Here is a 14,218-nt window from a genome sequence, read left to right on the forward strand (position 1 = left end):
GTGATGGACTTATTTTTAATGTTCTGAGTTGATCACTGAGGTCCAATTTTGTATTTTTTTGGACACCCGGCACTCGTGTGAACTTAAACTGGACTTCTGAGTGTAGGGAGAGTGGGTGCTGCCTTTCTTTTGACAGCAAAGGATCCAGAATCCCCCAGCAGTAGTCTCGAGATGAAATAGTGTGGTTTAGTTAAGCAGGCAGTTACAACTCAGAATGGAAATTTGTGGTTTTATAGGTCGCTTATTTGCTGCTAAAAGAAATGCTCCCAAGAAAATGAGGTGCAAAACAAAAAGAGGAAAGTTGTTTGTCCCTTGTGAAGAACTGATAGTGAGAAAAGAGATGCTCTGTGCTTCTGCTGGACTCGTTTTGTTTCAGCAGCAGTAAATTTCTGAGAGGCATTCCTTGTGTAGGGGACAAATGTGTGTGCAGATGCAATTCTATTTCAAAGCAGTGAAGAAATAAATATCTTGTGTTGACACAGATGCTTTGAACCTCTGTAGCACCACCAGTTAAAGACCTCAGATGACTTTTACAACAACAAAGCTTTGCAAAATGCCCTGTGAGAGGCGGAAGTTATGTTATCTGTATTCTGCATACAGAGAAACAGGTGAAACAGCTTATTAAAGACCACAGCACCAGTGCCAGTAAGAGTTAGGATGTGGGCACCTGATGCCAGGTCCTGCACTTGAAAGCAGTAAGTCTTGGGGTTTTGAAGCAGCGTGTGTAATTTTGGGGTGATTTCTTTGATGGTGTTGATTTGCTTTTGTGTTATGTTGTTTTGTTTTTTTCCCCAAACTATTTTCATGCATCTCTGCAGTCAGAAACCCAAACCGTGTCCCCAGCGTCTCACAGAACTGGGTCAGCAGCATCTCCCCCAGTCTAGCATTTGACTAATACTTCCCTTGTGTTCTCTGGGATGTTGAGCTTCTTGCACCGCCACCAATTACATGAACTCACTTTTTCCTCCATGCAGTGCTTCAGCACGTGTTGAAGTTGTTTCTTCATTAGAATTTCAAAGTTACAACCAAGGAGTATCAAGCCTGGTCTCCTGATTCACTTTATAGCCTCCTAAGGAGAGTGCCTGCAGGTATTTTTCTCCTTCAGAAGTCCTGGACTTTTGCTGATGATCAAGATAAGAAGCTTAGCTGCTTGTTGCAACTAAACTCAGGTTTAGGTCAGTTATTTCCTCTGCATATAAGGAAATGTGCATTGTTCTCAAGTCCATGATGCCCTTCATTGAAATGCACAGTCACGCAAACCAAACACTGTTTTCACCTGGGCAAGGATGCCAGCACATTCCTGCTGAGGGCTGCAGTGGTGAGCTGAGTACGTTGCCATTCCCTCCCTCTGTCACTCAGGCAGACCCAGGCTTTAACGCTGCTTGAACAAACAGGCTGCTCAATTCCTCGAATCCTATCCCTGATAATTCACCATCAGCTTCTGTACGGCTCATGGGAAGACCTTACTTCATGGGTTATTTGTTTGATGTCCATCAAATGAAGAGAAAAACGTGCAGAAGCTTTGTTGTGGTTTTCTGCTCCAAAATAGCTCTCTTGTGTCAATAACAACAAGCAAACTATGGCCTTGTTTTTGAAAGAAAAACAATTCATATTAAAACTACCATGTGGTCAGCTGACCCAAAGCCCAAGCAATGAAATAACTGCTGTGTTTTTCTCGAAAGAGATATCCCTGTGCTGGGAGGCTTCCTTGAGTGAAGGTGAAGACTGGGAAAAAAGCAGCAGCTGTTTCAGGGTTGGTTTAGGACGCATGGGTCAGGATGTGGGCTTCACGATGTGAGGAGCTGGGTGTTCAGCAAGCCCTTCAACACTGTTAGTGGGGTTCCGCAGCCCATACTTGGTAAAGGATGGCAAATGTGCTTGTGACCCCTCGTTTCCTTCTCTCCCTTGTGCCCAGCTGAGGATGTGCCGTTTTGGTGGGACTTGAGCTGTGGGAATGTGGACCTGAGACGTGTGATAATGACCTTGAGAGAGGTGGTGGTGGTTTTAGCCCTCATTTTAAGAAGGTGTGCTGGTGAATTTCTCCTCTCGGTTTTATTCAACACAGCCTTTTGCTGGTTTCTGTTCTCTCCGTAGACCATTGTGAAGGGTTACCAGCCCACAGTCCTTGTGGTAAATCTGTTTCCTAACATTTGCTCTTCCTTGGAGAAATCTTCCATGTGCTCTCCTTTCCAGTCGTCATCTCCTTGAGCTCCCACCCATCAGGTTTCCAGTGCACATCACCTCCCAACCTGCCTGAATTACTCTGTACCAAACTGTTAGCTTCAGTAACCATTTCATCCACTTTTCTTCTCCCCTCTGCGGGGGGGTAAGAATTACAAGTAAATTTACATTATCCTAGTAGAACAAGTCCTTTGGTAAGGACACTAGAGAGCTAATCTGATTTTTATTTTTTCCTTTTTTTTTTTTTTTTCCCCACCCTCCCCCACTATCTTCCTACGTAACTTTTGGGAATTCATTTCTGCATCTCAGTTTTTTCACACGTCAAGGACAAAGGAGGAAAAGCCTGGGTGTGCAGAGGTTATGGTACCATTCCACCTAGAGCCTTGTTAAGCAGTACAAACAAGTATATGTATTCTGAATGCATTAATAATGAAAAGCAGAGGTTGTTAGCAGTGCTGTATTGCCTTCAAATGGCAATTTGTCAGAGCTGGTGCTGCTGTGCTTCCAGTGCTAGTTGGGAACCTGCTTTCCTGGGATGGATGTTTGCTCCATAATGGTGATGAGCAAGCTGTGCACGCTACCTCCAGTGTCGTACCACAGCAGGGATTGCTGTATGAATCATACAGAGCTTGACATGAAAATGGTGGATTCACATCTGAATTTCACCAACAAAGTTGAGTGTTGGACCTGCAGTTGGTTTGGATTAGTCAGTGCTTTCCTGAGAGCACTGGCACTGATTTTTCAAACGAGGAAGGTCTGTTCTTCCTCTTTTGGCTCTGCTTGAGCCAACACCTGTAAGATACAGAGGTATTACAGCGTTTATGAAGTTCATTATAACTAGTGAAGCCTTCAGCTCTCCTCCCTTCCACTCAGTGTGCACATTGCTAGCTTCAAGAAAAGCCTGACATACGTGGGTTCCAAGAAACCCCCACAAAGAACGAGAAGCCAGCATTGAGCTGTCACTGAGCTGTGTGCGAGAAGCAAAAAGAAATGATGGTCCTCAGTGTGTGCTCTTGGTGTGACCATGGGTTTCTCTCTGCTCTTACTGGTGAGGCTGCTGCTCTCCTCCTGCAGCCGGCGGGGATCGCTGCCGTATGCTTCTGGTGGCCGTGATCTTATTTTGTATCCTGTGGCCAAGAAAACTTCTTTTGACTTTTAAATAAGAGCAAGTTACCTGCCATATTTACAGACCAACTGCATAGCTGATGCAAAAACGCGGTTGCCCGCCTGTTTGGTAGTGTTAACCACATGGAGCAAATAGTTTCAACTCTCCTAAAACTGCTCTGGCTTCCTGTTTGCTTTGTGGTGCAATTAAATGTGGCTTTTTTCTTTCTTTCTCATTTATTTATTTTGAGTAAGTGGAGGGTAAGAGGATACAAATCCTCGCCTTATCGCTTCTGCCTGCAGTGAATACCTACGTGCTGTTAGTTGCCAATATCCAGGTGGTTCAGGAGCTGCAGGCTGACACAGTGCTTTTCTCTCCAGGTGTCCACAGGCAGTGCTGTAAACACAAGGTGCCATGACGATGTTATTTGCTTGTTGTCATCCTCCCTCTGTTCCCTTCCCCTCTAGAAGCCAGCCAGCTGCTCCATCCAGGCTACAGCCAGCAGCAATGTTCTTGTGCACCAGAGAAGGATTAGGAAGGGAGAAATTTAGGAGCCTTACACTTGATGTTTCCAACCGCGTCCACTGTGCAAAGGGATGCTGGGCAGACCGTGCAAGTATGGTGGACCTGGAGCAGAGATGACAGAAACAACCTGCAAAGGGATGTGCGGATAAATGCCAAGAGAAGGAGCTATACAAGACTGGTAACTAAGGGCATGGAGATGGTGTGCTGGTTTAACACTGGTGCATGCCTCGTGTAGGACGCGCTGGCAGTGCCACACAGATACCTCTGACTGCTTTTTTCCTTCAAACTCCATAGCTCTTTTCTCTCAATAACCCAGAGGGAAAGCAGGAACCCACCTTCCCTTCCTGGACGTCTCCCATCCTTACCCTGGTGCATTGCAACTGCTTTCTGACTTTCAGTTCCCTTTCCCCCTCCCAGCAGCGTGTTGTCCAATGCCTTGCAGGCAGATGTCCTGCAGTGCTGTGCCGCGTGTGGGCCTGGGAGCTGCTAAGCAGAAAAGCTGTTGAAAGAGAAGAAAAAAAAAAAAAAAAAAAGAGCGGAACAGAAACCAGAATTCCAGTAAACAGTCTGTTAAAAATATCCGCAGCACATGTCAGGGGTAACAATTTAAAATAGGCAGTTTCTGAGCTTTGAAAGGTCACAGTAAGACGTGGTGGATTCAAACAGAGCTGAGAACGTTTTGACAGTCACAGTTTGTACTGATGCTGAGCCGCATCGCCAACTGGTAACGTTCAGGGAACCAAATGAGTCAGATCGTGAAAATAACGAGCTTTCCTTGGATTATAACATGGAAAAAGCCTGAGCTTATACCTTAATGGTGCGCCATGCGAGCTTTAGGAAAAATGGTCATTTCGGGGCTTGTAAAAATGCTTGTTTCCATGCGCGGGGCCGAGGCGATCCGAGCGCAGCTCCGCGCTCACAGATCCGCTCTCCGCCCCACGGCACGAGCTGACATCTCTCAAACGAGCGGATTCCCTTTCGGTACCGAACTGCTGCTGAAAGCGTAAGGAGGCCCGGAGCGGCCCGCGGAGCGCTGAGACGCGGTTGAGGCCTCGGGGCTGCACGCGTGACCGTGCTTAAACCCTTCGGGCTGCAGCCGCGCAGTGCTGGCGATGGCGGCAACTCCGGGCCGGCGGGAGCGGCCGCCGCTGCGGGCATCGCGTCTCCGTCGCGCCTTTTGTGCACGCGAGCTGCGCGCGCCGTTTGCAGCCGATGCCCGACGGGGCGGCGCTTTGCAGCCGGTGCCCGGGCGCGGGGCGGGGCGGGGCCGGCAGCAGGGCCGGGCCGGGAGCCCGGCGGGCACGGGAGTGCGGAGCAGGTGAGCGGGGTGGGGGGTTGACGGGGGGTCACCTCAGCCCCCCCGCCCCCCGGGGCGCCTCAGCGCGGGGTGTTTGGCCCCGTCTGGCCGCGTTCTCCGCGGGGAATAAAGCCCCGCTCAGCGCTGCGCGTGCTGCTCGGCATCCCGTAGCAGATCCCGAGGAAAACCGGTTCTGTTTTACGAGGATGCGATATTTCCGGGCTGCGGGTTGGGGATGTGCGGGGTGAGCTCATGCAGCCGGCACCTCAGGGCGCGCGGGCGGAGGCGGTGCTGAGCCCGGCCTCGTCCTGCAGCCCTGCGCGTTCGGTCCGTCGGTGCCCGCCGTGCCGTGTTGTGCCATGCCGTGCAATGCCGTGTTGTGCCATGCCGTGCAATGCCGTGTTGTGCCATGCCGTGCAATGCCGTGCCCCCCAGCGGCTTTCCGCTCCCTTGGCACCTCTGTGCCGTTCGTACTTCGGACGGGAGCCCAGCAGTGTGAGGTTGGATGCGTGGTGCTCAAGGGTCAGTAGGAACATACGGTTTGTTTGTGTCTGCGAGATGCATCTGGGTGTCTGGTGTCGTCAGCTGCAAAAAGGCTAATTTCAGCGAGCTGCTCTCGTTATCACAACTTCCTCCATCTCCCGGACTGTGCCCGTGCTGGCAGTAGCAGTAGCAGTAGCAATAGCGGTAGCAGCAGCCCTGCAGCACACCCCGCCGCCTGGCAGCATCCTTTGCACGGTCCGCCTGTGCACGTGAGGGAACCGAAACGCAGAGGAGTCGGTTGTTCAAAGTCACGCATCAAACGACTGCCGGGCTTGGGAATGGAACTTTACAAGCTGTCGGGTTTTGAGCTCTTGCTTTAACCGCTAAATGTGCCGTTTTCCACTAGATGCTTCCTCAGACAACAACCGAAAACATAGCTGGTTGACTCTGACTTGCCTGAAAGGCTGCTTAAAGTTTCCAGCAGGGCACGGCTCTGGAACCCTCAGGTGCTTTCCGTACTCCCTGCTGTTCCTCTGCCTCTCTCTAGCAGTGCCGATTTCTTCCCAGACGAGGTATGGCTTTACATTTCTGTTTCTCTTGAGCTGCTTTACCAGCACTGCTCTCCCCCCCACTCTGGCTATTCCTTGCAGTTGTATTGGAGGTCCTGCTGAGCCTGAGTGATGTATATTGCTCTGATGCTCTTTGCTGAGTTGCTCTGCAGCTGGGAGCCCCACAGAACTGCAGCCTGTTGTTATCACCATGTATACATTCTGCTTTCCTATCTCTCTCCTTGCTGACAACCCCTTTCATCATCGGTCCTGCACGCAAACGAGGTTAGCTCCAGTTTGGATTGCATTAGTGTAATTCTGCTTCCTATTGCTTTTCTTTGTGAGCCTGTTTGACGGGCATGTGTATGTGTAAGGCAGGCACTGAGCACAGTAAATGCTCAAAATGTGGGTGTGTTTATTTCAGAAAGGGAAGGGCACAAGCCAAGAGATTCTTTGGATCGAGCGGTTGTGCAAGGCCTGCTCCCCGTGTGTTTCGTGTAGATAGAGTAGCTGTGCACTATGGAAAGGTCATTGTTCTCTGCTGACATCTCTGTGTGCTGAAGGTGCTGACTGTGCTCTGTAAATGGTGGTTTGTTTGGTCTCTGGTAGGAAGGGGATGCTCTGCAGTGTTTCAGAGGCCTGAAACACTGGGGTGTGTGATTTCGTCCCTTGCCTGGTTATCCTGAGCGGATTCCATTATAGATCTGATTCAGCCTAATGTTTGTGTAAGCAAAATAATGAGTAGATGTCATTAATCAGGGGCTTAGAATTCTCTAATAAAAGGCATCGTGGGAACAGCACAACTGTGGAACTGGAGGAACAGCAAAGGACCACTGAGAGATCATGAGTCAGTGCGTGGAATTGTGTGGCAGGATCAATCTGTAAAGCAAAAACTGGTAATAAGAGAAATCTTTATTTTTATTTTTATACTTGGTAGAGGTAGAAGTTTTATTATGGTAAACCAAATACAGGTTATGATAGTCTAAATTATGGTTTGAGGAATTGAACCCTGAGCATAGAAAAGCTTTAATTTCAGGTGGTGGTAAGTGCTTGCATGCTTCTCTCCACTTTCTCAAGGGCTCCTGTTTTTTTTCCTGCTGAGTTTGTGGTCCAAGTGTTAGCTTGTGTGGATGTGTTGGAGGAAGCGGGCAGAGCTGTGTTGCAAATCAAGTCTATGTTGAAGGTGCAGCACAGTCCCAGGAACTGAAAGAGGGCAGAGGTGGCTCAGCTGGGATGCTGATGTGTATTTCAGAGTGTACTAAATGGAAATTGTAAAGGAAACACTTTTTTGATATGTGAGAGCACAGGAGTTCTTGTGTCAAATCTGCTCTATGAATGCTTTCTCCGGAATGGATGATGATTGCAAGGCAGCAAAGCTGTTCTTGTGGTGGAAAGAGCTGCAGCCAGTTGGATGTGGCAGGAGGTGGCTGGGAGTCCTCTGTCCTGCTGGCTCTGTTCTGAGCTGGTGCCTTGAATGGGGCAGCACAGCAGGCTCTTGCACCTCTGCAAACAAGCAGGTGTTTTAGCACCTTTTACCACACGTGTGTTTGTTCTCAGGTGGATAAACAGGTTGTCAATACTTATCAGCAAGCAGGGCTGCTAAGGCCAGTCCCACCATTAGTTGCATCCACATCCTGGGAATTGTTACATTAGGCCATAAGGTTAAGCAGATTCAGCACGCTTTTTCTGTCATTAATCTGGGTGACTGCCACTTGGGTGCAGCTATTCAGCCAGCTCTGCCCCCCAGTGCTCCTTCCTCCCATCATGGTGTGACTTGCTTGCACACCTGGGGCCATGCTGACACGCTCTGAGAATTTTCCCAGTCTGTTCTTTAAGGAAAACTTGTGGCTTACTTTTGTAAGTCCATTAGTGCTCAAATAACTTGCCTTTCCCCACAGTGTGCGGTATTTCACCCCGTGACTGCCACCAAAAAACCCAGCCTGAGCTTAGACACCTTGAGAAGGTTCATTGACTGCATCTGTGAGAATGTAGTCTTGATTCACCTCTGCTACGTGTGTGGTTGTGTGCTAAAAACCTGCCAAGCACGTGTGTACGTAGAATTTCCCATCGTCTCCTCCCCCTGCAGTTGATGCCTGCAATGAAAGCAGTTTCCTGCTGTCTCCCACACTGCACCCATCACCTGTATGCTCCTCACCACTCATTTCTTATAAACTTGAAAGGTAGTTTTTGTAGTCCCAAGGTTTAGTAATTCTGTCATCTGCTTGTAGGCGTTTGAGCTTCCGTGTCTGTGTAAGGCAGCAGCCTCACAGAGGTTTGTGGAACACTGCTCCCTTTGTGATCTGATCGCCCGTTGCTTTTTTTTTTCCCCCCCTCTTTCAATAGCAGTTCTACGTTGTAAACACCAGAGTTGTACTTAATACATTTTCTATAGGAGATGTGTTAGAGTCTTTTATGGTAGCTGCTGGCTTGTTAAATACCGACCAGGTAATTTCACACGTGTCTGTTACACTCTGCAGAGATTGGATTTTCATTGCAACTCTGCATTCCTTTGGAATATCCACCTCGTCTTCTGTTGGCACAATCTCTGTACACCCCAAGATATGTGTGATTCTCTGGAAAGACAAGGTCCTGAGGGATTGGAACTTGGCCTCGTAATGCCACAGCCTCAGGCACGGTGCTTTGTGTCTGATGGGATTTTGCATCAGGCAGAAATCCTCAGCAGGACGAAGCAGCTTTGGCTATTATTGTGCCTTCTGCCTCTGGTTGTCAGCAGGGTGATGGCAGTTTGCTGCTTTTGTTACTATTGGGCTGAGGCAGCAGATATTGTACAAATGTGCTGGGTTTATTGTTAATGAGCAGAGGACTAGGCAAGCTTGTTTTGCTTTATTCAAACTTGTAGACTTTGCCTCCTCCCCCTTTTACTTCCCTCCCTTTTAAGGCACATGGGTGGTTTTGTGGTCTCTGTATCCGGTCTCTGTGTGATACAGCATGTGTGCTGAGGAAGCAGGACAGATAAAACATAGCTCTTATTTCTGGGAATCCTTACCTCACTGCTGGTGGGGAAGTGTTGTGCTCCCAGGCACTGCAGATAAGATGCTGGGCTCCTTGTCGTGCTGAAGCACGGGGCTGGCTCACAAGGGGCTGCCAGCAGTACTTCATGATTTGGGAGACCCAAATCCTCAGCAGCATGTTGCTTGATGTCTAAGTTTGTACACCAGCTGACAGCTGCAAAGCCATGTTTTAAGTTGTGAGGTTAGCAGTTTTTGTGCTGCTTTTATAGGCTGAAGATAAGTGACTGTCAGAATTGCTCAGGGCATGTGCAGGGATGAATTCAGAACTAGCAAAGAGTCGGAGGAAACAGGGTTTTATATTGCTATAGTATTTTGTGCATGGACAAATGGATGGAGCTTGAGGGTTCCTGACCTGAGGGTTCCTGAGGGTTCAACTGACTTTGACATTATGTGTCTTTAAGAGAGAAACCATACTATGGACCTCTGCTGAACACCTTTTGTTTTAGTCATTCACGTGTGCATTTATCCGTGTTTGTACCTGAAAGTGGAAAATGAATGGATGCAGATGGAATTAACAAACTTGCTGTGGTTGCCTTGGCCTTACATTTCACTTTTCCTATACTTTCAGAGGTGGATTATGCAGTGGAATATTATTTGGTTTTGTTTTAAGGATGATGCATGCAGACTCAGAACCAGCAACAAGAATATTCCTGTGGCTTAAAGGCTCTGGACTGGAAGTTTAACTAAGGTGCCAATTTTCCTGAGCTGTGGAAGATGTGATAACCTTCCTTTCTTTGGGTCCTTCTGGATATTAACTTTGTGCAAAGCCCGGCACAGGTTTGCACTGTGCCCTGTTACTTGGTTGGAATCTGCAGTCTTTTTTTCTCTTTTCTTGCAGGTTGTAGCTAAGCAGTGAGCAGGATGCCCCCGGGCATTTACTGCCCTATGGAATTCTGGTCCAAGGGAGAAAACCAAAACATCCAGGTCGACTTTCTGCTGCCAACAGGCATATACTTGAACCTCTCTGTGCCCTGCAATGCCAGCTTGGGCACCATCAAACAGGTAACAGCCTTGATCACTCTCATTTGCAGCTTCCTGCAACAAGGAGTCTGCTTTTGGGAGCGTGTGAGGAGCTGTGTTGGGTCTTAATGCCAGCTGGGTTTCCACTACATTGCTCTGAGACAGCTTCTTGTGAGAGCCTCTGCAACCCACTAAATGTACATCTAGCTGCTGAGGCTGCCAGCAACAGGGTGCTGATGCTGCTGCCAATGTGTTGGGCTTTATTCACTGGGTACTGAGGTGTGAATTAGTTTTTGAGTGACTGCAGGATGAGTGCAGACATGAGCTGGCAACACAGGGCTTGAGTAGCATTTTTGATGCTGCTTCCCTGAGCCAGCCAGTCACTGACATTGGATCTTTTGTTAGCAGTGCTCTTGTCTATGCAGACTCAAGGAAGAGAGGTGCTCCAAATAGATGAGTTAAGGTGCTGGACTCAGTGTTCATCGTGTCAGCCCTGCATCACAGCAACTGAACAGTGAAAACTGAGAAGTGACAGAATTTAATTTGAGGAATGAAATGCTGTTGCGAAACCATGTGTTAAAGAAATGATACTTTTCTTATTTCCCTGGGCAGAAAGTGTGGTTAGGAGAGAGTGAAGGAAAATAGAATGTAGAAGTTTTTTTTCTGCAGCAGCAACCTGGCCTAGATGAGTCACAGATCACAAGGGACAGAAGCACAGTGCCAGATTATTCCCAGTTTTCTCGTACTGCAGTTTTCAGGCCCAAAATAAGTAAATAAATAAATAAAGGGCAAGTGGAGCTGATTGGTTCCAGCTGTTAAGTTGCAGGTCTGCGTTTTACTGGGTCAGCTGGAGGCCCATCAGCTGCAGGGCTGCGTCTCCTACAGCGTGTGCTTAGGAAGGGAGCAAAGGAGTGGAATATCAGTAGTTGTGTGGAAGTGTCACCCATTGGGAGCACTTGATGGAGTTCAGAAGACTTGGGAAAAGTTCTTGGCTCTGTCACAGATTTCATTATACTGGAGGTGAACTACTTAATCTGCTCTTCCCTCCAGTGGCAGTAATACCTCCATTTCACAAGGCTCTCAGTCAGCAGGCACTTACTGCCAGGTATTCAGATGGGAGTTATTTAAATACGGAGGTCAAGAGATTTTTTTGTGCTTGGAACAAATGGCAAGAGAAGAGAAAAGCAAGTCGGTTAAAGGCACTTGCAAATAAATCTACCCAGATTTATTACCCAAATCTTCAGCAGAAGTTGGAGTTGCCAGACTTGGCTGAAAATACTGCCTGTGATTGCAGGTGCAGGGATGTTGAGAGAAGGTGGAAAGTGAGGCTATGGGATGGCAGAAGGAGGAAGATGAGGTCCTGGCAGTGCAGCAGTAGTTTCACTGTGCTGTTGGTCTGTCCCAGGTGGTGTGGAAGCACGCTCAGTATGAGCCTCTCTACCATATGCTCAGTGATCCCGAGGCCTACGTCTTCACGTGCATCAACCAGACAGCCGAACAGCAAGAGCTGGAGGATGAGCAGCGGCGCCTTTGTGACATCCAACCCTTCCTGCCCGTCCTGCGGCTCGTGGCTCGAGAAGGTGACAGAGTCAAGAAGCTTATTAACTCCCAAATCAGCCTGCTTATTGGGAAAGGTCAGTTCCCTCATCGCTGGTCTCACCAGGAGCGTGGCAGGGCTGCTGGCCGTGGGTGATGTGCGCCTCTGTCCTAGATGGCATTATTATTTATGGAATAGCAATGGAATCTTGCTGACATGGTAGATGAAATAAGCAGGACTTTAAGCAAGACTTCTCTGTAGTGCTTGTAGTAAGGGAATAGCGTGTATGGAAATGCAAGAAGGGCAGTTTTTCCTTCTGACAGAGTGACATAGTATTGTGTCTTTACTACACAATAGCAGTTGCTTATTTACTCCCTGCAATTGTGCAGAGTGAATGAGCAATTACTGGCAGCTTGGCTGACTTGACTCTTTTTTTTTTTTTTTTTTTTTTTTTTAACAAATATTAAGTATGTGTTTAGGAAGATTGTTTCACAGTCATTTGATTATCACCAGCTTAATCCCCCAAGGGGTACAAGTGCTTATTTCATCTTTTTTTCTTAACCTCCACACAGGTTTGCACGAATTTGACTCTGTGCAGGATCCAGAGGTGAATGATTTCCGCACCAAAATGTGCCAATTCTGTGAGGAGAGAGCAGCAAAGCGGCAGCAGCTCAGCTGGGCAGCTTGGATGGAGTACAACTTTCCCTTGCAGCTTGAACCCATGGCCAAAGGCCTTGGAACTGGACTCTTGCACACACCCACCAAGAACATTTTTGTCAACGTCAAGTTTCAGTCTGGCGGGGTAAAGCATCAGTCTTTCTGTGGCATTGTTTGACTTGTTTGTGTTTCCCCTCGGGTACCAATTAGCTGGTGACTGAAATTGCTGTATGCACACATGATGGAAAGCTTTTTGCTTATGGATCAGAGAGAAACACAGAAGCCAGCCCAGCATAGTCTGCTTGCAGGTGTTGATCTGTGGTGCCTATGGGGCCCTGTTCTTGCCTGCTGCCCTTGGTTAATGTGAGTTTTGCATGTTGTGCCTGGCCATGAAGCAAGAGCCACCTCTAGGAGAGAATAGCTTGAGCACAATGACCTCAGCCACTATCTGCTTTGCTGGTGGAATAGCAGTGGGAAGATTTTATTTTATTATTTAGTAACTAACAGCCACATGTACTGGTGGTTGTGTTTATACTGGACTTAAAAGTATTAATTTCCAGCCCTGTGCTTGCGCTGCTGAAACATAATTCCTGCCCAGGTTGGCAAACATCCCTACTTATTTGCTACAGGGGTGGGAGGGTGAATACTTTGGCCTCACTGTCCTTCCCTTTATTGTCAGTAACGGGAATCTTGTTGCCTCCCAGCTGAGCTACTGCTGCTTCTTGTGCTGATTTCAGCTCTTTGCTGGTATTTGACAGTCCATGCTGTGTTGTTGGGGTTGTAGGAGAGCTTCACTTTCCAGATCTCCCCAAATGAGTTCCCCATCACGTTAATGAGCTATGCTGTCAAGAAGCAGGCTACTGTCTTCCGACACGAGACAATGGAGAACCCGGAGGACTACACACTGCAGGTGAATGGGAAGTATGAATATCTCTATGGGAACTACCCCCTGTACCAGTTCCAGGTGAGCCTTTTGTCTTGCTTTGATAAAAGAGAGTCTGTTCCCCTTTGTACTCTTCTTGGTGGGAGGGTGGGTTGAGACATGTTCTCCATCAAAGAGACACTGCTGTTTACAGGAATGCAGCACACTGATGGCAAGACCTGGGTGCTGCTTAGGGCAAGGGGTACTTCTAGCAACCTGACAGGTCCTTATGGTTTTGGAAGCTAGTGATCTAAGCCTGTTGCTGGGTGCCAAGAGTGGTGTAAATGTCTTTATAGCTTATATTTCTTGTTTTCATGGTGGACTAGAGGTTTGCCTTTTGAAAGCTGAACAAGTAATTCCCTACTCTGTATTCCCTGGCAGGGCAAAGTGTGGCTGTATGTGCTGAATCCCCAGCAGTTTTCTCCAATGCAGCCTTTTGAGTCAGTTGATGAAATGTCAGGTGCAAGGCATGTCACATTTTTGGCTATGGCAATGTGAGACCAGGGAGATGCTGGTTTAAAAAAACAAGAGGAAGTACATTAAAATGGAATTTTGGTTGTTACTGTGTCTTTTCCATAATTTCTTGTTATGTATTTCTGCTTCAGCAGTTCTGATTTGCTTGACTTCGCATGCCTGCCTGGCTCTGTTTCATGCTGACTCTCTCCTCTCTTTGCAGTACATTCGTAGCTGCCTGCACCGAGGCTTAACACCCCACCTGACTATGGTACACTCATCCACTATTATTGCTATGAGAGATGAGCAGGTCAACAGTATTGCCAACCCCCCAAAGATGGCAGTGAAGCCTCCCCCACTCCCTAAGAAAAAGGTAAAAGGGCACAGTGACTGAGCCAGGTCCCTGTTAACTGGTATATTGATGGAGATGCTAATGTTGGTCTTGGAATGGCAGCTAGTTCTCCTCACTGCTCTCGGGGCGGGTTATTCTCCAGGGTTTAAGGGCTGAGGGTTCCAGT

General features: G+C 48.0%; 1 protein-coding gene across 4 annotated transcripts in view; it reads left to right on the forward strand.

Moving 5' to 3' along the window:
• Window positions 1-5,005: 5,005 nt before the first annotated feature.
• Window positions 5,006-14,218, forward strand: part of PIK3CD (phosphatidylinositol-4,5-bisphosphate 3-kinase catalytic subunit delta) — a 28,364-nt gene continuing 19,151 nt past the window's right edge. For 2 of the 4 annotated variants that reach the window (XR_014887852.1, XM_085242324.1), the window contains exons 1-6: window positions 5,006-5,129; window positions 10,010-10,173; window positions 11,537-11,765; window positions 12,241-12,470; window positions 13,110-13,289; window positions 13,924-14,073. Coding sequence is in view for 3 of the 4 variants with exons in the window: in XM_085242324.1 (XP_085098450.1) it covers window positions 10,033-10,173; window positions 11,537-11,765; window positions 12,241-12,470; window positions 13,110-13,289; window positions 13,924-14,073 (930 nt within the window). In the remaining variant the exon portion in view is untranslated. Of the gene's footprint in view, window positions 5,130-5,197; window positions 6,164-10,009; window positions 10,174-11,536; window positions 11,766-12,240; window positions 12,471-13,109; window positions 13,290-13,923; window positions 14,074-14,218 lie in introns of those variants that run through there. The other 2 variants (XM_085242325.1, XM_010722752.4) reach the window with 2 other exon arrangements.

This window comes from Meleagris gallopavo, chromosome 23, assembly GCF_905368555.1.
Source record: "Meleagris gallopavo chromosome 23, MGAL_WU_HG_1.1, whole genome shotgun sequence".
NCBI classification, from domain to species: Eukaryota; Metazoa; Chordata; class Aves; order Galliformes; family Phasianidae; genus Meleagris; species Meleagris gallopavo.